Source organism: Molothrus aeneus, chromosome Z (genome assembly GCF_037042795.1).
Source record: "Molothrus aeneus isolate 106 chromosome Z, BPBGC_Maene_1.0, whole genome shotgun sequence".
Classification (NCBI taxonomy): Eukaryota; Metazoa; Chordata; class Aves; order Passeriformes; family Icteridae; genus Molothrus; species Molothrus aeneus.
Window position 1 is genome coordinate 46669045 of NC_089680.1, and position 26649 is coordinate 46695693.

Sequence of the window (26649 nt, forward strand, 5' to 3'; positions counted from 1 at the left end):
GATCTCTGAGGCAGTGTCCTGTCACCGTATAGGAGCATACTCCAGTGTTCCTTTGTGCCCTAGACAGCTTTCAGCAGCAGAAGGCATGCACTGTGAACATGTGCCATCACTTCCCGCACAGCTCCCAGACCCAGCAGCAAAAGATGACATCAGCACACGCCTTAGAGACTGCCTAGCACAAAGCATACCCAAACCCTGCACAGTGGGGCTGTGCCCCTCTGCTCAGCACATCTGGAATTTCAAAGAAACATTTTGGGTTCCCCAAGAAATGGGAGATACTGATAAACTGAGGAGTTTGAACACAGGATCACACAGGTGTCCCAGGGATGGAAGTGCAGGACATTATGGGAAGAAGTGGAGGAAACTGATATTCAGCCTAAGGAAAAGGCTACAGTGGGCTACAATTTTTAGTCAGCTATTGAGCAAGCATCAGCCACTTGAGCAAGAGGCACCTCTTCTCTGAGGTGCATGAGGAGATGGTGAGACAACAGGCATGAGCTGCAACAGGGGAACTTCTAACTAGATATAAGCAAAAAATTCTTTGCATCATTGATGCAGACAAGGCCCAGATAAAAGGTGATGGGACCTCTGACTCGGGAGATATTCTAGAGTTGACAAGGCAACCTGACCTCACTTTAGTGAGTCATGCTTTGATCAGGGGGTGGGATTGGGGACCTCATTATGATCCTCTTCTAATCTAAATTTTTCCACTCTTTTTATGACCCTCAGGTGTGGATTTTACAGTTGTTTGATTTGGGGACAAAGCATTTCTGAGCTTCATAGCCTTTGGAGTAATTGAAAGAGGGCCTATTTTGCATGTCTGTGAACTCGGCAGGGGTCTGAGCATCCTCTCATGCAGCCACTACCACTATCAGCTGTGAGGCTTTTAGAGCCAGAACTTAATGAAATTTTGGACATGAGATACAAGTTTAAAAGACCCCAGCCCACTTTTTACACTGACAAAAAAACTAAGTTGTTTGCCCTTTGCTTTTCTTTTGCTAGCTCCAGTCCCTATTTTCTGTGGTGGCCCTGATCCCAGAGCCTGTCCTGATCCTCCCTGGCAGCAGGCTCAGCCAAGACAGGGATGCAGACCCCGAGGCTGCCTCCCACCCCAGCGTCCCCTGTCCCAGATGTTCAGTAACAGGGCAGAATGGAGGTGCACCACAGTGGTGTGGGGCAGTGCCATTCTCCCCTGGCCCCTCTACAGTCCCCTCACTGTGAGGGGGCCGCTAATGAACCTTGGAGCCACTGGGCTGCCCAGGGAGTAACAGTGTTGGGAGAGGACAGCTGCAGAGACCTTATCCCTGCTTTATCTCTTGGTCCATCCTCCACCCAGGCCTTACCCTTTCCCTTCTCTCAACCCCACTCACACATTTCAGTGCTCTGTTGCAGCTGAGGCACTTGCCTGTGCTCTTTTCAAAAAGAAACCGCTCATCTTTTGGTTTGTTACATGTGCACTGCAGAAAGGGGACCAAAAATGAAAGGGAAATATCTCTTCCACTCATTTGTAACTAAATTTTTCCAACTAAAACACCAGGCACATGCTAATCTCACTCTTCCTTGTTTAACATGAAGCAGAGTGTTGGAATAAGCTGGTAGGACACAGTGCAGAAAGCTTGTGGGCAGAGCCACTGGCCAGAAAGATTTGGTTTCATAGGTGTGTTTCTTTGACATGAAACATTATTATTATACTGTAAATGGTTTGACAAGGCAAACACGCACAATTGCTTTGTCGGCAGTTGGTATGGATGCTGAAAGCAGAATCCCTTTGCCCATCCCTTCCACAGCTCCTGCCTTCCCACAATACTCCCAGTACAGAGCCTGTCTAACATGTTATTTCGTATGAAGAGTCCAGCCAAATGAACCATGAAACAATGAGAGAGGCAAAAATGAAGCAAGTACAAACTGTGCCCACAGCAGCAATCAAACAGGTTGGGAACTGTCTGCTCCTCCTTCACAGATGCTGTGATGAAGACCTGGGTGCATCAGTGTGGCAGAAGGACTCTCATGAACATTTTTCTCAGAAGGAGGAAAGAGCAGAATATCAAAGAAATAAACACCCTCCTTTGCCCTTTTTCTTCCTTGCTGACCCAAATTCCCTTTCTATTTAGTTTCCAGCTCCATTCTCTTTGCCGGACACAGCTAAAGAGGATCTGTGCCTTCCCAAGCAGCCCACCATGGACCAGTCCTGCACAGTGCCATTCCTTAAACCTAAAGGGGTTTTGGGGCTGCCAGCAGACTGGCCTGTTTTCACAATCAAAAACTTATTCTTAGATTTCCTGCATATTCCCAAGAGCTGGGCTACCCAGCAGAAGAGCTGAAGCTGTCTGGGAGCTGGATGGTTTGCATGGCAAGTCTTACATCTACAGGAGGCACCACAGCTGTCCTTACCTGGGCAAGGGCATGAAGCCTCCAGACTTCTTTCCCTTTGGTGGCTAAAGCCCCTGTGATGGAAAGCAGACTGGGGGGTAGCAAGGTTAGGGACCCTCAGCCAGCTCCAGGATAGTCCTGGAAGATGCACCCCAGCACGCCATGGTGTTCCAGTGTCACCAACACACTGGTGTACGTCTGTTCCCCACAGCCTGGCAGGAACGTGTCCTAGCTGCTGTGTGATGCTGGCTTTGGGGTACCCCTCCTAACAACCTCACACCTGAATATGTATAGACACTCACAACACATTTTTTGACAGCGTTTCTACTTAGGAGAAGGGTTCAGTTACTGGAAGGAAGGGCAGTGCCCAAGGGCTAGGAATTTAGGTAGTCTGGTGGGACATCTGTGTGATTGGGACCTTCTGTGTGATTGAAATGGGTCTGACTTTGAAGAGATATAGGTGAGGATTGTTCCAGGAGTTTTCCAAAGGTGGTCCCAGGCCTGGGTATTGTTTGGGAGTGTCTGAGCCAAAGCAGTGGCAAGCACAGAGAGGGACACCACACTGAAGTAATGGTGGTGGTATAGTCAGGCCAGAACCCAGGTCCTGCCACACTGTAAAACACCCATACCCTGCCAAGTGGGGCTGATTCCACCCCAGCAATCTCCAAAGACTGAAAAGAGGTGGCACAGCTACTACCACAATGCTCAGATAGATAGTCGGACAGTTGCAGAGGTTGCATGAATAGTGTCTCCCTACACCAGTCAGCTTTCCTCCAGCCCTGAGAGTCTGGGTGCCACCTACCCCAGTGTTTCATCTCATGGTATGTGTTTCAATTGCTGCCAGGAGAAGGAGCTTTGTCCTGCCAGGATTTTGAGAGAAGGTTAATCTCCAATGACTCCTTGATCAAGAAAAAAACTTGATTCCCCCCAGTAGTCATGCATGTGCTGCAAGGAATAACAAGGGGGCACAAAACCTTTGTCTGTCCTTTGTGTTTGTTAAAACATTTGCTTTGATATGCAGCCACTGCAAGAAGCTCTCATAAGTAGAGAATCCCCTGCAGGACTGGGGGAGAGTTAAAGGAAAGCACAGAGCTTGTATTTAGGTGAAGTTTTTGGTCGTGAAGCAAAACTGGGGGATGGGAAAGGACAGGTATTTGGGATTTAAGGCCAAAGCTGCATACCTGCAAGTCTTCACTTATCAAAGGTGATGCATATCTCATTTCACTGCAGAGCTGCCCTATTGTTGTATGTGTACCTAAAGTGTCACTATAATGGCTGTACCTTGAATTGTGGGGGTAGCTCCTGGGCAAAGACACCAGAGAAAATGGTTTGAGAAAATAGTTTACATAAAAATTTGCTGTTTGCTGATTTCCGGGCTATTCTTAAAGCAGAGTTTTTCCTTGCCAGCAGTATTTTATGACTTTGAATGAGAAATTATTCTAACAGCAAGAGAGTATAATTCTGTAAAAAGCACAGGACATCTCACTAGCATAACATTCCTAGTAGAAAATAACAGACTACTGCTTCATCTTTTCTCCTCCTGCCACCCTGAGTGCCCATGGCTTACTTTAGGACAGACATGTTGGCACAAAGAGCAGCTCTTGCCTTGAGTGCCACAAGCCTCACATAATAAGCTTCTGAATTCTGGGCTGTGCCAGCAAAAATGGGGGCTGACTCCTAGGCCAAGTCCAAAACTTTGTATTTACAAATATTTAAGAAATGCTGAAAGCAGATAGAAAATCCTGCCAGCCTTCACCCATCTAAAAGCTGAATGCTTTTCAGCCTGAGCTGAATTTTAACACTCTGTTCGCCAAACACTGTGTCCCCACTCAGCGATTTCCTTTGCAGAAGGCAACTCAGTAGCTCCATTTCTTTCAAGGATGTCTGAGAAGCCATTTTCTAATAGTAAAACTGACAGATTCAGCTGCTTTAATAACTGTGGTATTACCTTGACCTGAATTGCTTTCAGGGCTTGAGGATTCTGCTGTGACCCTCACATGAAACTGCTTGCAGGGGGAATGACTCCAGTGTTTGTTACCTGCTGTGGGGCCTCCAGGGTCCATTGCAAGCTGCTGCAAGAACTCTCTTCTCCTGCCAGATGTTTCTGCAGCAGCCTTCACTTCATGGGTCACAACACCTCTAAAGGGCCTCTTCTACTTTCCAGTCTTCCTAGTCCCACTGTAGAGCAGCTCTCATAGGTGCCCCTGCCTTAGAGGATACCACTGAAATGCCCTGAATCATCTCCCTTCCTGTGGCAAATGACTGAGTTTTCAGAAGCCACCTGCAGCAGCAGCAACTCTTCACTGTTGTAAGCAGGAAAGAAAAGAGGGAAATTAAATAAAAGGTGCAGTTTTTCTTCAAAAGTGCTCTCATAATACAATTCTTCTCCTTGGGGCAGGAGGAGGGACTGTCTCTGTTTACTAGTGCATCTCGGCAGGCAGAAAATCAGGCAACATGTAAATGGTCACAACATCACTGGGACCTTCACTGAAGATGCCTAAAGGACTGAGGCCTGGACAAAAGATAAGCTGACAGTGGTGCTGGTTAAGTCTTTGCCAGGTCAGCATTTTTGTCTACATCATTGAGAAGCCCTCAGACAACCAGAGAAAACATTACATAAACAATCAGCAAACATCCAGTTCTCTCCTCATGGCTAAACGTATCCAAACACACTTTTAAATCTTCTCTTTCACATGCCTCTCACAATGCCAACTAAGTAATATTTAACCTTTATCTCCCTGGCTCAGAAAGGAGATAGAAGAACTGGAAAAGGACAGAAATATATTGGGAGGATAATGAGAAGTAAGTAATAGCCAACTATATAAAGACATGCAGGTCTAGAAAAGAGATGACTAGCATGAAAGCAGATCCCCTCAGCACTGAGAGGCAAGGAGAAGGTCAACAGGCAATAAGTACTCGCGTGTCTCTCAGTACAAGAATAAAGAGGCAACAAATGAAATCAGCAGACGGCAGCTTCACATTCAGCCAGAGGATTAATTTCTTCTTACCACACACAATCCAGCTGTGTGACCCATTATTGCTAGTTATTGTAGACACAGTGGTCTTGCCTGAATTTAATACCTGTAAGATAAATTCACGGAAAGAGATGGACAAAATAACAGGAAAAGACAAAATCCACCAAAGCAAATATTGCTATGGTAAGGAGAATCCAGAAAACACTAAGGAAGAACATGAGACCCTCTCCTGGGGCAGCCAGCCACAGTGAACCATTCACTGAGAATTGGACTCAGCTGAACTGTGTATCTAGCTAGTTTGCTAGTTTCATTTGTTTCCTCTTTATTCTTCTTGGCCCACTTTATCCCTGTGCATTATTAATTACTTCGTCACTGAAAACTGGCAATGGTAACTTCCAATCAGCACATTGCCTTGTGCCTTCTAAGGAATATGTGCCCTGCCTTCACATTACCTGCTGACAGCTCCTGACTGGAGGCTACCTTACTCTTGACTGTGTTGAAGAGATGTTCTCAACTCAGTCCATTCTGCAAAACATATTCTGCTTAACATGGAAAGGAGACATCTGAGGAGGGGCTGATTACAGCCTCCCACTGCCTGTAGGGCATTTCAGGGAGGGTAAATGCAGACTCTTTTCCGAGGTGACCAGTCACAGCGTAGAAAGCCCTACAGAAGGGGCACAAGTTGCAAAAGGGTTTGGATACGAGGAGAAACCTTCCCTTGAGAGCAGTGCAGCCCTGGGACAAGCTGCAGAAAGGTGGTGGGAATCTCTGTGCTTGAAAGTACCAAGCACTCAAGCAGATGAGGGCCTGAGCCTCCTGACCTAGTGTAAGCCCTGTAGTGAGCCCTGCTGGGCACTTACGCTTGTATTGAACACTTCCAGAAGATGTCTCCTGACACAAATCTCTGTCAGATTTTGGGAACCATATTCCATCCAGCATGACCAGCCTTGCAAGATAGAATTGATCATCCACGCTTAATCAAAAACATAAGTGCTATTGACAGGGGTACAACATCCTCCATGTGTGATCATGACAGCACCTCACAGACTTCATGGGTGGTTCAGTGCTCAGCCATCCCCTCCGTGACTCACACAGCACCTCTGTGCTGCTGCCTGCCCTGCAGTACAGGAAAGGATCTGCACAAGGGAGCAGCTGTACCTGGCACATATGCTGAAGCACCTTTAGGCACTTTTCTGACTGTCTCATTGAAGAATTGTGTGTAGCAGGGGATTCCCACAAATGTCACAGTTGTTGCCTTGTCCATGGAAAGGGCAGGAAGCCATCAAAAATCATCCTTGGAATACTGCAGCCTTCATGTGGAGGCCTCTGGGGAATACTTTAAAGTTTTGAAGAAAACAGAAGGCATCTCTCTTGTGTCTAATTAAACAAAACCGTCTCTACCAGTTCTCCCCAAGCTCAGTGACACATTATGCCAGGTACAGGTATACCAGACTGCACAGCACCATTTCCACTGCCCTATGGAACTGTGGCCCAGACAACAGGCAATTTGCCTGTTGTCCTACATGGAATCAGGTGGACAGTGGAAAGTGGCTCAGTTTACCCCTAAAGGAGAAAAATAGGCAACTCCTGTGATTCAGCCCTTCCTAAGACACAAATTCAAATAATTTGTAGCAGTCTCCCATGGACTCTATGTAGCAATCCCATGGACAGTTTAAAATACCAGCTTTGATGAGAAGTCTGGATTTTTGCATGGCTACAAGAAGTGAGCAAATGAATCACTTTAGAGAGACACTTCTTGGAGCTAACAAAAGAGCTATGGTATGCACATGAGATTCAGATCTGCAGCTTAGCTGAATCCCTTCATAAAATCTGCTCTACCTTCTCAGTAATAACAATAATATTACTTTTCCATCTCTCTTTCTCCCCCTTCTGTCTGTAATTTGCTCTTCTTGGTGGAAGGGAAAGGAAGTGTAAATTATTGCAACACTGACAAGTCCTGAACAGTATCTTCTGTCACTACCAGTAAACCTTAGGAAGTAGAACAGACCTCTGACACGGCTTTGAGGAATGTGGAGATGCCATCCATGTGCTTCTTTACGAGCTGAAAACTGTAAGCATGAAAGCAATTCAAAGCATGCCCCTCTTTTTCTGCTTTCTTATTTCCCCAATTTCTGGCACATCTCAGGTATTTACTAAACAAATTCACAATTCTTTAGCAATTAATGTACTGAGAGGGGCCAGATTGAACTACTCAAGCAGGCACACTAAGGTATATTTGCTGTATCCTTTTGCAATGAAGAAACTCAAATCATATGCTCTTCCTGTGCAGCTGGAGGGCCCAGAAGTAATTCAAACTGATCTAGCAATGTGTAGACTGCAGCCTCACAATGGTGGTCAAATGTTGTTATCTTGTGAAAGATTCTTAACATGGTTGTGGCTGGAGACAAAATGCCTCAAGCAAAAATCTGACACAGGATTTTTTCATCCTCAGTCAGACTCTCAGTTGGGAGTAATAACATAATAATCACTAACACTTTTTTATATGGCTGCCGTATTTCTACCAGATGACGTCTCAACAGATTCATGTTGTGCAGCAGTTCCACAGTGAGCACCACATACACACCCTGGGTTTACTGAGCACATACAGGAGGATTTTACACATGTGCCAAGAACACACAGTCTGAGCAAAAGCAGCTGACCCACAGGAATCATGAACCAAAGTTTTGCAGCTTCTAGGTCACTTTAGATTCACTGTACAAGAAAAAATAGGTTTACACACATCGTGGCTGCCTTTCAGGATGCATGCATATTGACTGTGCCTTCAGAGATTATTGCTGCATTACACAGCATTACTCTTCCAACAGTCTACCAGACACTCACAAATAATGGTGTTTGAAAAAACAGCCCAAATTCTGGTTTTTGGCCTGCACAAAATATCTGCATGGGAAAGGGAGTCCTGATCAGGGATCCTGGTTCTACAGATACTCTCCATATAATGAGGTCTCCAAAATTTAAGAAAAGCTACACTTTAAACTTATATTAAACTCATCATGGGTGGTTGTCTATGTCTTCTCATAAGCTGGACTATACACTGCTAATCAGCTGAGCTGCTGTATGAAGAGAGAAAATATATGCATGACACTCCAACATGAAGCCATTTTCTATAGAAGATGATAGGAGGTTGTGGTGTCTCCCTCACTAGAGATACTCAAGAACTGTGTGGATGCAATCCTGCGCCATGTGTTCTGGGATGACCCTGCCTGAGCAGGGATGTTTGACCAGTCAAGGTTGCTCCCTTGCAACCTGACCCATTCTGTGATTCTATGATTTTAATGTAAGGATTTCAAGTGCTTTAGGGTCCTGTAAACCAGCAGGAGGACACCCAGTTGAGGCTCTGTTTAACTAATTGGTTCCTTGCTTCTGTAAGGTATCCAGAGATTTTTACTAGAACTCTGCCCCCTCTTTTATATGGTCTTGTACCGTCTTGCCAGCAGCTGTCTTCACTGGTGGTGTCAGACACTCCCAACACAGAGGTCACTGAAGAGATATCACTGGCAGCTGGAGAACACCGAAGTATGTGCCCATGACTTCTGTGCTGCCAAAGTTACAGAAGGATACACCTTAAGAAGTTTTTTACAGAAAGATTACACTGTTTGCCCCTGTGGCACTCACAGAACGGATGCATTTTGCTTATCTGTTTGCCAACCTTTTTAAATGTCAGTAGGAAGGTCTGAGAAACATGCTTCAACAAACAAGAGCCAAAATAGACATAAAGTACTGATCTGGATGAATGAATGGACATTTTGGAGTAGCATCAGACCAGCAGAGCCATCTCTAATGTGGCAGTGTGACTCTGTGCTGGCTATCCCTAGCCATAGGCACAGCACAGGTCCCAGCCCAGGTACCCCGATGCTGCTGGAGGCCTCTGGTAAGGATGGGACAGAGCCTGCACTGCATTGCCATGCTGGGTGGCAGTTCTAAAGCACAGAGAAGCCATGGACTTCTGACTCCAGAGCGACATAGCTATGATTTGGGTGAATTCAGCAGTGCAGCAGCTTTCTCCTCAGTTGCTGTTCTCTCAGGGCTGCCTCCTTTCAGTTTTATAGAAATAGAGGAAAGAGCCAGCCAGAAGCTGGCTGTCTCATTCGAAACTGCACAGTGTGACTTACAACGGGAGTAAGCCTCATCAGTTTCAACTTCTACAGAGGCAAAAATCTCTTATTTTAGTCTTGATCTTTTGTCAGCAGCATGAACACACAGAAAACACAACGTTGCTGCCATTATTTGAATCTATTGTTCTTTGAACGGCAGATTCAGAGGAACAGGTTTTAAAAAGAAAAAAAAAAAAAGAAAGGAAAAAAAAAAAAAAAGAAAGGAAACAACCCAAAGGTCTGTCAATTGTGCAAAATGCATTCCTGCACTGCAAGGTGGGTGGTCTGCTTGGAAGTTGTTACGGTTTCAGCACAAACTGCCACAAAAGATTAGTGATGTGTGCGTAAATACAGCAGTCTGATGGCCGCATTTGAAGCGCAGTGCTTACCTGTGTATTGAATGATGTCTAACACGAGTACTCCACTAACTGGCCGTCAAGTGGGAAGCGCCACTTCATCCAAGTGGCACTCTAAGATCGCATCCACTCTCTGTCAGGAATTTAAGTGGCATTTTAAAGCTGAGATGAATACGCTCTCATTTCTCACACACAGAAACAGATGCATAAACTCACAAAAAATGATATATTCTGTGAGCGGAAAACGAGGTGTCTTTCAAGACGGAGCAGCAAGTTAATTGTCCACCTTTAATGATTAAATTACTAACAAGATGTAAATCCAAATCAAGCCCTTTTTCAGTAGGTCGTTCAGTGCACAAACCTGGCTGAAGTACTTGCAGTACCAAACACAAAAATTATTTCTCTTTTTTGGAAAACAACTGGACATCTCGAAAATGTGTTTTCATTTGGAAACTGACTTTTGTATCAAACACAAAACGTTTTGCTATGTACTTTGTAGATGTGAGAGTTGTAACTAAAGTAAACAAAAATTCTCGCTATTCTTACAGCTATGTTAATGCAAAAAACACACATGAAAGGGAGGCTTAAGATCCCGTCTGATTTAGCTTCAGTTTAGAGGAAAGTGTATTTGGGTGGGGATTATATGACCAAGCATTATGGCTGGTTTCAAGTAACTTAGGTAGATTCCACTTATGACTAATTCACTTGATTTTTTGTAAGTGTTAAAATTAGTCGTCCCATTGGCTCTGAGAATTGAAGTCCAACAGCATTCACGGAACAGTAATTAAGAGCACCCTCTTGTGGTCATTATTATGGATGTTAATTAAACCTTTATGGTAAGCTGTTAATGCATCTGCTCTCTCATGCCAATACAGTACTCAGAAAGTTTATTAAAATATGCACATGAATGTGCTGTACATGATTTGTTCTATATCTACCCAACAGACACAACTGCAAGGTTTTATCTTGCTTATTCACCAAAAGTTGTATGTTTTTTAATAAAAATATTTTAACATTTCATGCAGCTTAGAGCACAGAAATTCCTTTATTTGCGATTTTCAGAATTGGCAAGGAAACCCTCAGAAAGGATCCAAAAAATGATAGAGCAGTAAGTTTGGTCTCCATTCCAGAAAACTTAGCAAAAAGTATAACAGAGGATGGAATTAATGTACAGCTGCATGAAGACAATCTCTTGAGAAGGAAGCAATGTGGCTACTGTAAAAGTGAGTCATGATTAACTGATCTTTACAGAACTGTTGCAGTTCTCTGAAGCAATCATGGAACGTGTAGACTTTCCATTTAATCATAACTTGTCTCAAGATGCCTAACTATGGAATTTATTCTAATACAGAAATTAATGTCTGATGGTCATTAAACATAAAACACAGTCAGAACAAAAGAACTAGGCAGGAATATTTGAGCATATTATGGCAGCTCCAGTCAAGTTAGCTTTGGTTAGACTATATGAGAGCTATGGCATAAGAAACTGTCAAAGGTAAGGGACAGATGGAAATAGTCTCTACAGAAGCAGATTAGGAAGAGTACCTTGAATCCTAAGTAGCCAGCAAGCATGCTTCATCTGCATTTACCTTCCAAGCACACTCCCTAGACACGGACTACACCTCAGGAATTTGCTGTATAATATTAGTATTGGACTGGTCTTCATTTAATCATGATTTTGCATGATTAAGTTAGTAACTAAAGTTCTTGCTACCTGCCACCATGACAGCATACTATTTACTGAGTGAGTCCTCTGGGATTTGCCACATAAACGTATGAGTCAAGAGAACTGATGTACCATATGAGGAAATCTGCAACCAGGATTCTGCTTCAGTTAAGACAATTTTATGTTGTAATAGGAGATTACTGCAATGTGCAGTTCTGAGCAATCACTTTGGGGAAAGTAAGAAAGAGCAAGGAAGCAAGTTTCACAGTATGAAGTCAATTAATGGAATGATGAAACAAAGAAAGTATTCAAATTATTAGTGTACTAGAGAAGAAACAGAGGTTGTGCTACATAGCACTAAAATGTTCTATTTTCTTCCAAGAAGACCAATTCTATGGACACCAGGAGGCATGCACTCAGAAAATAAAGGCATTGGGATTCCCCGTCCCAATACTTTTGAAAGTACCATGAGAAGTTGCATTGCTCAGAGAAGAGATGGGGTGGCTAGCACAGACAAACAGTCCAAGACCATGGATGTTTGGGGTGATTTGTCCAGGCACTTTCAGATCTTGGTAGACACCAAGGTAAAAGTTAATGAATCTTTGAAATGTTGCTGAGACTTCATCAACTCTGCTTTTCTTGCTTTCTCAGAAAAGTGAAGGAACAAAAAAAAAAAAGTTGAAATAAAAATATTTCAAACATAAACTAGGAAAATATGCAACATTCAGAAGAAAAAATGCACCCCCAAAACCAGTAAAACAAGAAGTTAAAAAATGGGACTTGAGGAAGATCCAAACCTTGACAGATGAAAATCCAAGCTGGTTGAGTTTAACCAGGCTGGCATACCACAGAGACACCTAGAGCACCCGCAGACTCATGAACAAGTACCATATCCCTCCTGGCATGGGACTGTTCTGGTGGTACCTCAGTTGCAGTGGCTGGCAGCTGAGTGTGTCAGGTCTTCAGTCAGGGAATAGTCAGGTGCTAGACAGGATGCTTTCCTAGACAGGTGAGGATGCTTCCACTCAGCACTGAAGAATTTCATTGCCTCCAAATTCAAAGAGGATGCTGAAAACTGAAAACTGTGACCGCTGCTGTAAAGAAAACTCTCACTGAGCAAAAATCAAAAAAGTGCAGTCTCTGGCAATAGAAGTGTCATCTCACTAGATCATTAACTACATTCCAAAATCACTTAACAAAAGAGGGTTACGGTAAATGGCAAAACTCAGTGTACCTATGCTACAAACAGAACAAATTTTAAAAAAGGTTGATTTGCACAGCTTAGCCAGAAACATGGATGTGGATGAAGTGGAAGTAACACAGGAATGTAGTATATGCCAAACCGGTAAGAAAGGAGTGAGTGGCATAATGAATTCTTTATATATTCTTTCACTCATAAACAGTTTCAATTGAATCAGAGGTACTAAAACCTTTGGAATCCATTCTTCCCTGTACCAAGAGAGAAATCAGTTAACATCACATGTTAAATTGCTATGGTCACTGCTCTTTTTTCTGGCAAGGCAAAGCCAAGTTTTCACACTGAGGGGGGAAAAATGCAATCAAAACTAAGACAACAAAATCAGCCTACTGAAGTAATCTAGGTAGCAAGACCCTGATCAGAAACTATTTTCTGATCATGTTGAGAAGATACATTCAGATTATGTTAAAGATTCAAATTCTGTGGATGGCACAGTCCCTCAGAAGCACCTCCCACTGGGCCTGCACTCCTAGAGGGCTTAAGCCATGTGTTGGCTCTACATTTCTCTCACAGACAGGTTGGTGTGAACCTAGAATGCACAGTCACTAAGATCAATTCCACATTATCCTTCTCCTCTCATGCTTCAATGAGCTGAAATGCTCACAGCTCCTGGTGGTGTCTGTCCCGAAAAGCAGGACTGGGGCCTGGAGGCACATATGGACAGCACCGTGAGATGAACTTATCATGTGTTTGCAGCTAACATTGGGAAAACAAACTGGAGAGAGAGATCTGATCAAACCTGTGGACAATGACACCACGTGTTTTGCAGAGATGTGCAAGGACCAGAAGAGACACATCTTCCTTAAACCCTGGTAACTGGGACATGATTTTTTTGCTACAGCAGAATTAGTCAGCTGTCTTATGGTCTTCCATTCCAGGTCCTCTGCACACAGGAACAAGTCAGGCTGACTTGGAGCAATAGTAAAAAAATCTCTTTATATTATGGCTCAGGAAAAAAAAAAGTATAATATACTGCACAATATAAAGTGGAAATTTGAAGAATTTTAAATACTTACATTCCCCATGTCCTTAAATACTTAAATACAGCAAGGCCTGATTTTTGAACTTCTCTCCAGAACACTCAGCCTTTCACCATCAATACAACTAAAGCTCATGTCTTTGAGACTATTATAGTAGATGATGTACCTATTTTCTGTCTCAGAAATGCCTGAGATGCTCTTAATAGAACAAAAAAGTGCTAAAGCATTCACCAAAATTTCTTGATGTTTCTAAGTTGCTACAGGAAAGATTCTTGCATGGATTAAATAACTATCCATATAGAAACACTAGGAGGGAGAAGAAATCTGTCAATTCAGAGATCCCTTTTACATCATATATGGCTACTCCTCGCACACTTGGGAAAAGGCCCCAAAACCTGAATAGCTCAACTTTAGGACAGCTCAGACAGGTCCTCAAACCCATTTCTATAAAATCTCCTCTGCCAGCCACTGGTGGGGCAAGAAAAATATCCTAGTGTCTTAGTTTCAGAAAAAAATACACGTTTTTCTTCAGTATTTTTTGACCTTTGTATTGAAGATATCAAATCACTAAAGGTTGCCATACCCCAGTTACAGAACTTGTTTGCTGGTTTTGCTACAGTTTCCCACTCTTTATGTGCATCAAAGAGAACGACAGCTTTTTCTGGTAAAATACTGGAAGAGGATTTCTCTTTCTGGATTGCCAATCAATAGCAAAAGTGTCCAGTCAGCTTTGTAGCAATCTCTGAAACAGTAAACAGCATTTTTTTCATCATGTGGCCATCAACACTTTTCTGTTCACAAATATGAAATGAACGTTTTCTATTGATATTAAAAGCCAACATATTAAAGTCCTATTCAGGAATAAAACAGAAAAGTCTTGTACAATGCTAGCAAATAAAAGATATTTACATTGTAATTTCAAATTCTGTCATCTCCCATAATGAGAAAATGATAACAAACTTGCATTAAGATCTCCTGTCAGAGAACAATGTCAATTTTTGTCTCTAAACATTGCACTTTGATTCTTGCCTACCTGTTTGTTTCAGATGTGTTGCTTAGGCATTCAACACGTTATATGTTTACTGCATTACCTATCTGTTCAACCAAGATTGCATACATCAATTGGAGTACGATAAATGGAGCATGAAGACAGGCCACATCACTATGAAAAACCTCTCCTACAGGTAGTGAGCAAAGGAGAAAATCTCAGAGAGATGACAAACCTTATTTACTCTGCATGTCCCATTCTGTCCAACAGGATGATTCCCCGTGTATCCCTGATCTATGAGCTATGGCATAGGTGAATTCAGAAAGAAAACATACAAATCCAAGCAGGTACACTATCTGGTTTTAACAAGTTCACTTTGCTTTTCACAGGTCACATGCTTCTTTTTCACCAAGCAGCCAACAATATTTCTCTATTTATTTATTAAAGGTAACATAAGAAATAGGTGCACCAAGCTAAAACAGGATGGAAACAAAATCACAAAGGGCATGGTATTTTTTTGCCCTACATTCCTAAGGATGCAATTGAACTGCTCTCTCCCATTCAAAACGCATTTGAAATTGGACAAAATCCAATGCCTTAGTCATGCTCAGAGGCAGCAGCCCAACACCCTGTGTATATTGGCCAGTCAGCTTCTGGATACTGAATTCGAATGTGGCTGAAATTGATGCTACCACATGAGCCATCAAACAGAGTGAGAGGGATAGGTGGGAGGGGAGAGGAATAAAGAGATTTTTGTCCACAGCTGCCCCTTCAAAAGACAAACTCATCAAAAAAGTAAGACTTAGGTCTGTTTCTCATGGAACGATTATTTGGTGCTGAGGAAGGACAAAAGGATGGTTTGGTTGTAGGCATGCAACTGCAATGCAGCTGTATGCATATTGCTACTAAGATTTTGAGAACACAGAGAAGGAAGTTTATCATGACGCAAAAGGGAAATAGACGGCCAGCAGCTGCTCCATAAGTAACTCCTGGTCCCAGATGAAGAATGAATTTGGTTGGAAAGACCCCATTGCACAGGCTTATTGCTATCATGTAGCTCAGTGTGATCCTCCATGAATACAGAGGAAGAGGTGTACTGCCTCGGATGAAGAACCCATTCAGTCCAACATCCTGTTTCCACCACAGGCCACAGGCAAACGTCAAAGGAAGAGGAAAAGCAAGGCAAATATATGATATCTTCTCTGCAACACTCCCACAGCTACCAACTGCTTTCAGCTCAGGGAATTTCCTGAGTGTGAGGGGGTGTTCATTCATTAACTCTCAACACAGTCCTCTTCCAAATACTTGGCCTATCTTCCCTGCACCCTAGAGAAACAGCCTGTACTCAGCATGCCATTCAGAAAGGCACTGAACGAAGAACCATCTCCTCCTGCCTGTTTAGACTTGGGCTCCTGCTACTGCAAACCTGATGGTTTGTACTCAGAAAGTCAGCTGGCATCCACAAGTTACATAGGATGTGACAGGCCTCATGCATCCTCCCTCTTTGGTGAGAGCTCGAAACCCCAATTGTCCCTTTCAAAGGACACAAAGTCAGACAGCCCAGCATCCTTGTTATTCTTTTCTAGTTACAGCATTTTCTTTCTAAGAAGTAGGAAACACAACAGGGAACAGTACTCATGATGCAAATTCACCACAGATTTCTGGAGTGCCATAAATGTGTTCCTGGTTTTGTTCTCTGTCCCTTTCCTTGAAATGTGCCTTGCTTTTCCAAACATAAAGATGGCATTCATGCAGGGCCTACACACTTAAGTCTCACTGCTGAGTGGCAGCACTAATTCAGGTATTCCTACCTTTTAAGTAAAGTTACGACTAGTTAGGACATCACCTTGCATTTATCTACTCTGTAATTAATCTACTTTTTTACTGCCTAATCACCCACAATTCTTTACGGATGACCCTCACCCCCTGCTAACTTAAAAGGTTTTGCACAGTCAGCAAACATTCTTGTCTTGCCGCTCACTGTTTCCTCCACGGGAATGAATGAAGCACTGCTCAGCTGCCTCCTTGCGCTCAGCTCCTCACTGATGATGGTCTCTGTGGCTATGAAATAATGCACATCTGTGCTTGACAATTAATGACAGCCTACCTTCTAATACAAGGAATACTTGATACTGCTTGGCATAAAGAACCTGAAAAACTGTTTAAAACACAGATACCATTATAATTATTATCTCATGTGCACACATTAAGCCACATGTATTTAATATTAAGCACAAATATTATTACATGGCCAGAGCAATGCATATGAGATAGTTTGTAACTCCTTGCTAATACAAAACTGTTTGTTTCATTACCTTCTCTTGGCCATGAAAATTAGCAGTATTGTATTTGATTCATTCTGGTCAGAAGTAGAGCTGGGGAGAATATTCTGCTTTGATTGCGCTGTCAGACTGCCCCTGAGAAAAAGAAAAAGCCAAACATCTCTAGCATATATTTCTAAAATAGTTTTACTTAATAATTAACACTCTTGTCTTGCATAGATAGTTGCGGCCCACAGCCAATTTTATTTGAACGCCTTGACTCTGAATTTGCTTTTGTTTATGTATTCTGATTTCGTTTTAATCCTAATTCCAGTTTGGTTGCATAACAATAATGTCCTTTTGCCCTTAAAACCTTACACAGGGTCTCAAACTTGGCTTTGGTTTAAGGCAGTTTTGGTTTATGAATGATATGGAACTATTTGCTACCCTACAAGCACAACTCAGTTCACTCCTCCCTAAATGTCTGCTCCTACAAAACAAGGAAGAAGAGACACCAGAATTGCATAAGGAATCCAAACATACATGTGTTTGCTTTTCAAGCAAACATTTCCATTTCCAAGACACCTAGTAAACATTTTTCTTCTATCTTTTTTTTTATTTCACTTGTTTCCACTATGTTTATTACTCTGTTTGGAACTCCACTGTCAGTAAGTCAGTCCAAAATAGGGAGTAATGAGGTTGGAGAAATGTATGCTCATACTGTATAATTGCATAAGCTGCTTCCTGTACGCTGGGGTTACGATTTGCATTTTCATCTATTAAATACCTTGTGTTCTAGATCATTCTCTCTGACTGTGAAACGTATTTGGACATCTCCACTGTGGCACTTTTCCAACTTTATACAAACACTGGAAAGCAATCTCGCTGAAAGCAGACGGTTTAGTATGACTTGGTTATTAATTTTTAAGGAAGAGGTTCTGTGATCTGCGACAAGAGAAGTATTTTAATTGACGGGAGGAGCTATCTACCACTCATGCACATATTAGAACCACTTAAAATGTCTTCATCTGCATTTCTGTACGTATGTGTATATATATATGTGTATATATATATGGAGATATATATATAAAAATTTCCCAGAAGCAGGATGTTCTTTTCTCAGCGTTCATAGCACACTCTGCTGGCTGTTGTCGAAAGTTAATGCCAAGCGAGGACGAGAAGCTAAAAAGAAATAAAATGTTTTAGGACACAGGAGAAACACAAGCCATGCAGGTAATTACCGCGGGCATTTGAACGGAGAGCACAAGGGACGTATTCTGGGAGCAGCAAGGGAGGGTTGGCAGGAAACTAGTTTAGTTTCACGGAAGAGAGCGAGCTTTTTTTTTTTTTTTTTCGGGGGGTGGGGGGGGTTGTATGGGGGGGAGGGAAGGAAGGCTTCTCCCTGTGCTGAGGTCATCCCGTTTCAGCATGGAGGCAGGGAGCACGCATCTGTGCCAGTGCCTCCATTTCCGTTCCTTCAAGGACAGGGCAGGCACTGCCTGACGGGCGGGCGAGGATCACTGGCTGCTCGGCATTAAGTGGCTTTATATGAAAGTGGCTTAGAGCCACATTTGCATGACAAAGCCATTTGCGCGTCCCTCGTCAGTAAGGGAGGCTGCAGCCTCCATTTGTCCTCCCTTGCACGGAACACGTGAAACCATTAAGGGCAGGACGGGGATTTTGTTAGGAAAGCGCTTATTGCCCGTGCCGAGCGAGGCTGGGACGCGGCGGGCCGCGAACAGGAGGAGCAGGGAGTGGGGAGAGTGCTCCTGCAGAGTTTTCAGGGCAGAAAACGTGGCCGGGGCCGTTTCCGGCCGAGAACCAGCCTCGCGCAGGGCTTTGGCGGGGCCGGGCCGGGCGGACAAAAGGGGCATTGCTGGGTGACGCTGCTGAGGAATTCCTGCCGGGCGGGGCGGGATTTATGGCTTTTTTTTTTTCCACGGGGCCGCTCGGGCCCGAGGCGGGGGACGGTGCAGAAAGCGCAGGGTCATCATCGGCTCCCCTCCCCCAGCCCTTCCCCTCCCCGGTTCCGCGGTGCCGGTCCCGGTCCCGGTCCCGGCACAGCCGCCCCCCCGGCCGACACCGGCCCCCACCCCGGCCCGCGCGCGCCCCCCGCCCCCCACCCTCGCGCGCCACGCGGGCCGCGGGCCCCGCCCCGCCGCCTGGCCGCGCGCGCCCCCCCTTCCCCTCCCCCCTCGCGCGCCCTCCCGGCGCGCCCCGCGCGGCGGCGGCGGGGCGGAGCCCCCGCCCTGGCGGCTCGCGAGGAGGGGCGGGGCGATGGCTGCGCGCCTGCGCGGGCGGCCTCGCCCCTTCTGTGGCCACCCCCGCCCCCCGCCCTGCGCAGGCGCAGTGCGGCGGCGGCTCGGCGAGGGGAAGGGCGAGAGCGGCTGCCGGAGCGGGGGGGACCACGGGGCTCCGTCGCTCCCGCTGCCGCCATGGCGGGCGCGGCCCCGGCCCACGAGCAAGACCACGAGCAGAAGGTTTCGACCGCGGCGGGCGAGCGGCCGCACCTCTCAGCGGCGGCGCTGGCGAAGATCGAGCGGAACCGGCAGCGGGCGCTGGCACTGCGGCAGGCGCGGCTGGCGGCCCGGCCCTACCCTGCCGCAGGTCGGATGGCGGCGGCGGCGGAACGGGCGAGTCCCCGCGCCCTTTTTTCTCGTTTTTAGGGGGGAGGTTTCGAGAGGGGAAAGATGTGGGGAAAGGGTGGCTCCGCCGGCCGTGGGGCGGTGGGGGCGGCGGGGAAGGGGGGGGGGGGTGCGGTAAAGTGGCTGGAGCGGGGTGGGGGTTGGGGGGGGAGAATCCGCCGCGGCGCGCGAGGGGCCCCCCCTCCCCCCACATGTGTGGGGGAGGGGGGGGGCTCTTGCACGCGCGCGCTCTCCGCGCGGCCCCCCGCCTCGCGCGCGCGGCGCGGTCGGGGCGGCCGCGCGCGCCCCCTGCCGGCGGCGGCGCTTTAACGCAGCGCCCGCCTCGTTTGTGCTCCTGCAGGCGGCGGCGCGCGGGCGCGGGCCCTCCCCAAGGTCGTGGACACGGGAGGGGGATTCTTCCTGGAGGAGGAGGAGGAGAGCGAGCAGAAGGAAGAGCGCGGCGCCGGCGAGAAGATCGTGCACCCACCCGGTAATTCAGAAAAAAACGTGTAGGGAGCGGCGGGGGTTTGGCGGGGAGGCGGCGGGAGGAGGCGGCGCCGCGTGCGCGGGGCTGGCGGGGGAGGGCAGGAAGGCGCGGGGGCGACAGTGAGCCGGCTCCGGCCGCGCCAGCGGGGCGGGATGGATGGGCGCCTTTTTTTTTCCCGGGCTTTTTTTGCTCTCCTTTCTTACCCTCTTTTTCTTTCTTTTTTCCTTTTTTTTTTTCCTTTTTTTTTTTTTTTTCTTTTATTTTAATTGCTGATATCCCTTTACCTCCTTCACACGTTTTTCTGGACGTGCTCGATTAGTAGCGCGTCCGATTCTTTTCAGCATTAAATCGGCTATAGCAAATGCGCGGTAATTAAAAATGAAGAATTTTAAGCCGCGGAAGTGGGACACAGCCAGTGCCCTTGGGTATAGCACATTTTAATTTTTTTTTCTCCCCCATAAACGTTATTTCCATTATTTCTTTCGGGGAATTTAAATTTTAAGACCGACACAAGCGTAAATTTTCGCGGCTTCGTCGGTTGTGGGAATTTTGGGATTTATGTGGTTTGTGCCAAGACCGGAGCGCTGCTGCAGTGCCAGCTTTTATCGTTATAAAACGTGCTGGCGCCAAGTTACTGATCGTTCGGTGGAGGATTTCAGCACATTGCCTTGCGATATTCTCCCCCCCAAAAAAAGCAAATGGAGAAGTAAGGGTCCCAAAATAGATCGACTTTCTTCTCTGGGATTGTCTTTGTCTTGCTTTGTTCTGCTTGAATCAGCTGCGGGGCTGTTGGTGCAGTGTATCTCTTTGTTAGAAATCAGCACCAGATTTCATTAACGGTGTAAACAATTAGCAGCCCTGCTTCTTTGGATGGGCTAATTTTTAACAATAAATTTAAGTAGATCTGGGATGCCTTTACACTGGGCGTATTTTTTGCTGTGTAATTCATAACGTCATTGTCTTAATAAAATGTCTTCGTATTCGGGAGCACTGCCTTAAATGATGGAATGTGATGTAAGAGTATGAAATGACTGTGAAGTACTGAGCATCCGGCTGTCGCTAGTAGGACTGAATTTACATAAAATGTCGTCTTTGCTGGATCGGATCTGCTATAAATGCAAACGCAATTAAAATATATGGTGCTGTATGTTAACCATTAATCTTCTGCTCCAGGTGTTCCTAAAATTTCACAGCACTGCCTCGCTTTCAGATTTCAAAACTGTATAGAAATGTTAATTTTCTGATAGAATTCCGATGTTACTGTTCAAGGAATGTTCCTTATAGCTGTTGTTGCCCGATTCGGTGTTTCTTGGTGTCCTGTGGAACATAAAAGCAGATGGTGATGACGCTGGAGGTGATCCGCCCGTTGAGGATGCGGCCAGAAGCAGTGGCTGGCGCTGAGATGAGTCTGGGCTTGGAGCAGTGCTGAGAGGGCTTGGGGAGAGGATTGTAGTGGAGCTCCATCCCCATTCCACTCCTAGCAGCTCTCTGGCCATCCACCTCCGTTTCTGCCAGCTGGAACGGACAAGAACCTTGCCAACTGCCCCAGGCTTCCACTGAGCTCGTTTAGGGAGAGGCAGGTGTGGCTGAGCTAGGAAAAAAACTGGAGCAGAGCTGAGAGAACTATGATGCCAGCGCAGCTCCTGTAGTTTCCTGCTCTAGCCACCCTCTTCAAACTGAATCCCTTCTCTGCTTCCTCCTGTTTCTGCTCGCATGTCCTCTATAAATCAGGGCATATTTTAGGAGGGTCAGAACAGAGGAAGTGGCAGGAGAAGATTTGATGCACTTCGTGAGAAGTGTGGAGAATTTTTTTAACAATGGCTAAATACACATTTAAATGTTGAAGTTAAGTACTTAATGCTTAACTTGAGAAGACATTCCAACAGACATTGAATTGTGTGGTAATGGGTTTGGATGTGTACTGTATTGTTCTAAAAAACTTGGACAGAGTGAAACTAGTTTGTAATATGCTTATGTGAATTCTAGTAAAATTGCCTGTAATACCAATTCTAGATGCTTGTTTTTATCATTGTAGTCCCTTTAAAAATATTTCTTTCTATTAGCACCCGTGCTAGAATTTGACTATCTCATCTGTGGAGACTGTGGCAAAGAATTCATGGACTCCTACCTTATGCAGCACTTTGATTGGGCAACATGTGATAATTGCAGGTATTACAAATAATCAGGAGAGAAAAACACTATTTTACATAAGATTGCTAGCTATAATTCAGTGAGTTACAGACTGTCAGCAAGAGAGACATATTTCAGTAACTTTCAAAAAATGTAAATTAAATTTGATACCCTGTGCAAGTTCCATTATGGAATTGAATCACAAATTGTCTCATAAGCCTGCCTTAGGATAGGGGACATCAGTGGAATTTCATACAACATTATGGTAATGGGATGTCATGAGAGCAGTTGGTGTGTTTGTCAGTGTGAAAATTTATGTCTGGCTGCAGACTGGAGCCGTTTGAAAACCTGATGCAACACAAATACCCACTCTTTGAAGTGGAGCAGGGATTAGGAGAGTGTTTGTGGTCCCAGTGTTTTAGCTCAAGTGTAGTTGGTACTTTGGTCAGCATGGGCGTGCTGGAAGCACAGCAGCCAAAGGGCAGAGCCCCCACAGGAGGTTACTGGTTGGCCTGCGAGGTAAGCAGGAGTTTGACCTTGAGAGGAGAGCAAGCTCTTATCTTTTAACACAGAAAACGCTCCAAAAGCCATCAAGATAACCAGGGCAATGAAACCAACTGCAGCAGCCAGCTGCCCATGTGTGTAAGAATGAATTGAGTGAATGAAAAAAAAAGCCAGAGTTTGTTCTGGGAGCCTACCCATTTACTGCCGGGAGTGGTTAGGGATGTGCACGTGGTGTAGGTAATTCGCAGTCATATTGGAGGCAAAGTTCTGTTTCAGAAGTTACTTAGGTAGGAAAAGGATGTTAACGACAGGGCTTGGAGCTTGTGGAGTCTGGTCTGAGCTCTTGTAGCTGATGGCTGGAGTGTCCTTGGTGCATTAGCTGTAACTGTGAACTTTGAATTCTAGTACAGCTACATTTACAGCAGTACTTCCTTGATGACCGTTGTTAGCACTTAGTGTTTGGCAGATCTTTTGGCTCAAGCGATTCAAGTTGTACTTCAGTCAGGATTGCGTAAATGTAATTTTTTCCATTAACTCATAAATGCTGCTGTGGTTACAGAGTTTTTCATTATCTGGTAAAGGCTACTGTCTTTAAAACCTTTTTTATGCTTTCTCTGCCTACTGTACTGCATTATAGAAAGTGCTCTGTGTTGCTAATCAGTTTCTGAGATCTAGAACCATATGGAGTGTGTATATTCTCAGGTGATCTGACCTGTCTCACATTACACATTCTTTCTTTCTTGACCATTTGAGGCTCATGCCTCTGTGCTGTTGGATTGCATCTGAGTTAGGTGAATACCTGAAATTACTAATTTTAAGTTTCATTGTAAGAAAATAGAAGAAAAGCCTTTCTATAAGAGCAGGCTTCTCAGTCTATGTCTGCTGAAATGGGAATTTTTAAATGCTTAATTTCAGTAAATCTAGTCTCGAGTTTAGCTAAGCAGTTGGAATCCAAAATTATTTGCATGCATATAAAACTGAGGGTATTAGGTCTACCTGTATTTCAGGAATGTTAGAAGGGATGGGGACTTAGATGTTAATAACCTGTGGTTTTAGGGTGTAGCTTTCTCATCATTATTTTACATCTTGCAGAGATGTTGAAGATAAACATAAGCTTATAACAAGGACAGAAGCAAAAGAAGAGTATCTGCTTAAAGACTGTGACTTAGACAAGAGGGAACCAGTGCTCAGATTCATTGTGAAGAAAAACCCTCATAATTCACGATGGGGTGAAATGAAACTTTATTTAAAACTACAGGTATAGAAACTTAGTGTGTTTCAGACCTTTTTTAACCTTCATACAGCTTTGGTTGTCACTTGGTACCTGAATGATTTTGTCAAAGCTAAGTGTGTTATGTATAGTTTGTTATAGTTAAACGGTTGCAGTCCAAGTTGTGGAAATGTCTGGTTTTGAGAGCATTTTAAAGATGTTCATTGAGCAGAACTTTAGTGGGTTGCACAATTACAAGTCACAAAGCACATGGCCCTTCAGTTTTACTCTGAAGCGCATGGGGCAGCTGCAGCTGTGTGTGGCCCTTTGTAGCTGTGTTCACAGCTTTGCCTGCAGAGGCAGCAGGAAAGGCAAGTGGATTTCCCAGGGCTCTTGGCATTTCTTGTTTGGTACTTTATAGCCATCACACTGCTTTAGTAAAATATGGACAAACCTAGAGCTGGGTTTAAGCTTTCCCAAGTTACATCCAGCTGATACTAAAGTCCAGTGTCGCCTCTTTGGTGGAAGGAGTGCAGTCTTTTGTGAGACGAGCAGAGACAGGTGGGAGGCAGAGGAAGATTGGTTGGTTTATATGTGTGTAGGGAAAAATTAAATTTGTAAGTTAGAATAGTTTACTTTTATCGTTTCAGGAAAAAAAAAAAGGCATTTATGTCCATCCTGTAGGTAATCAAGCGTTCACTTGAAGTTTGGGGTAGTGAAGAAGCATTGCAAGAAGCAAAGGAGCTCCGCCGTGATAGCAGAGAGAAAATGAAACAGAAGAAGTTTGACAAGAAAGTTAAAGGTAAAGCATTAAAATTACATACTCCAGTACCTGAAGGGAAGTACAGTTCTGTTTAAACCTGTGTCTGCATCTGAATAAATTACTGAGAAATAATCAGTGTGGTAAAATGGAGGTTTTCAGGACTGGGGGTGAGCCTGAGCAGTCTAGTGTGACCTCATAGATGACTATTTTGGGCAGTGTTGGACTGCAGGGCTTGAGGTCCCTTCCAGCTTTAATTCCCCTGTTGCCCTGTGGACGTTATGTGACGGAAATCAATTACAATGGTCCATTACAGTGTTTTTCAAATGTTTGGGTATGACCCAGAATGTGCCATGGATTGCTTCTGATACTTTTGACTAGTGGAAGACATTAATTTTTGTGGCAGTGCGTTATAGATCTGTGATAGGCTTCAGGTGGAATGACTGTAATGAAAATGGGTTTTCCTGTTGTTCACAGTATTCTTAGCTGCTGTCTTTACTGCAAATTGATCTACGGCTTTTTTCTCCTCTAAATTATTATTTTTATATATATATATATATATATATATATATATATAATATATATATAATTATATATTATTACTCCTCTAAATTATTATTTAGAGGAGTATTTGATGGGTGGAACCTTTTGTACCACGTATAGCATCCATGCTTTGCTTTGGGGTGGTGGTTACAAGGGTAGAAAGCCCAGGCTGGCTGTACCAGGGCTGTCTGAAGGAGGCAGAACTTGGGATTGCACAAACAACCCCTGTCTGGGCCATTGATGCTGTGCGCACTGAAGGACTGGCAGCAGACTGTAGCCGAGATGCCAGAGTTCAGTGCAAGCACAGGCCTTAACGTGACAAAGTTTGCAGCCTGAATGGCTTGGCTCAAAATGTGACCACATTTTGCTGTTCAGTATTCTTGCCACCCGCTTGCAACATCCGGATAATATCTTGGCCCTGCTGCCAGCTTGTGCGCTCTAGAGAACCCGCAGATTTCACTGCGGATGCTGCAGAGGCAACTCATATTATTGGGCATAAAGCTTAGAGAATGCCAAGTCATTTGGGAGGCTTACTGTGACCTGAATGAAAATGACTCTTTCTTGGTCATGTAAAATAAATGAGGTGTTCTATAAAAACTTTTCCTTTACGTTCCACCGACCCTTTTTGGATAACTTTGAATGGCTTTGTGTGAAAAAGCAGCAAGCAACTTGTCTTTAGTCCAGATGGAAAATCTTTGCCTATGAGATCCCATGACAGTGTAGTTCTTGGCCTTTAAAATATGCAAACAAGGTGAGGATTGCAAGGCAAGTCAGAGCTTGTTCTTGCAAGAGCAGATTCTTTCCCAGCCCTTGTGGAAGACAGGCGGCAAGCATATTGTCATCTGTAGGCCTCAGGAAGCTGGTTAGCTTGAGTTTTATTGAATGCTATTTAAGATTCATTAAAATCTTAAAATTTTCTTGTATTTTTTACCAGAACTCCGCCGTGCTGTGAGGAGTAGTTTGTGGAAGAAACAAGCCAGTATCCATGAACATGAATATGGACCAGAAGAAAACATTGATGAAGATACATATAAAAAGACATGCACTGTATGTGGCCATGAATTAACTTACGAGAAGATGTAGTGTTAACCTATTTTTTAATTTTACTTTGTTTTTAACAGTATTTTGTATTAAAGTCAAATAAATGCTAATTATGAACAACCTGTTGCCAAATTCTGTGAAGCATTATATTTTTCAGTTGCAAGAAGCTCTGTGAAGGCTTTGGCCTTTAAGCTAGATCTGAGGGTAGAATATAGCAACAGTTCAACAATTGGTATCTTCTTGGTCAAAGGATAAGTTTGTATCTTTGTACTTGATGCACTGATGAAATTGAACTGAGCTTCCCGCGGTTTTTCTGCATCCATGAGGAGGAAGGCTCTTTATTTTCTAACCATTGTCTGGTTTGCAGTTCCTGGTCATGGGCAG

At 44.5% G+C, this 26649-nt stretch overlaps 1 protein-coding gene across 1 annotated transcript; it reads left to right on the forward strand.

The window, feature by feature from the left end:
* The first annotated feature begins 19320 nt into the window (after positions 1-19320).
* On the forward strand, positions 19321-26385 carry XPA (XPA, DNA damage recognition and repair factor). Its single transcript, XM_066569600.1, has 6 exons — positions 19321-19573; positions 19952-20080; positions 22141-22246; positions 23804-23969; positions 24606-24723; positions 26159-26385. Exons 1-6 carry the CDS (start codon positions 19402-19404, stop codon positions 26305-26307), a joined length of 840 nt encoding a protein of 279 aa, XP_066425697.1. The 5' UTR covers positions 19321-19401; the 3' UTR covers positions 26308-26385.
* The last annotated feature ends 264 nt before the right edge of the window (positions 26386-26649 follow it).

Excerpts from the sequence above, each read along its gene's own strand:
- XPA (XM_066569600.1), top strand. The coding sequence starts at position 19,402 with ATGGCGGGCGCGGCCCCGGCCCACGAGCAAGACCACGAGCAGAAGGTT. Across the intron at positions 23,970-24,605 it reads AACTTTATTTAAAACTACAG|GTAATCAAGCGTTCACTTGA; the intron begins GTATAGAAACTT and ends TCCATCCTGTAG. Across the intron at positions 24,724-26,158 it reads GTTTGACAAGAAAGTTAAAG|AACTCCGCCGTGCTGTGAGG; the intron begins GTAAAGCATTAA and ends ATTTTTTACCAG.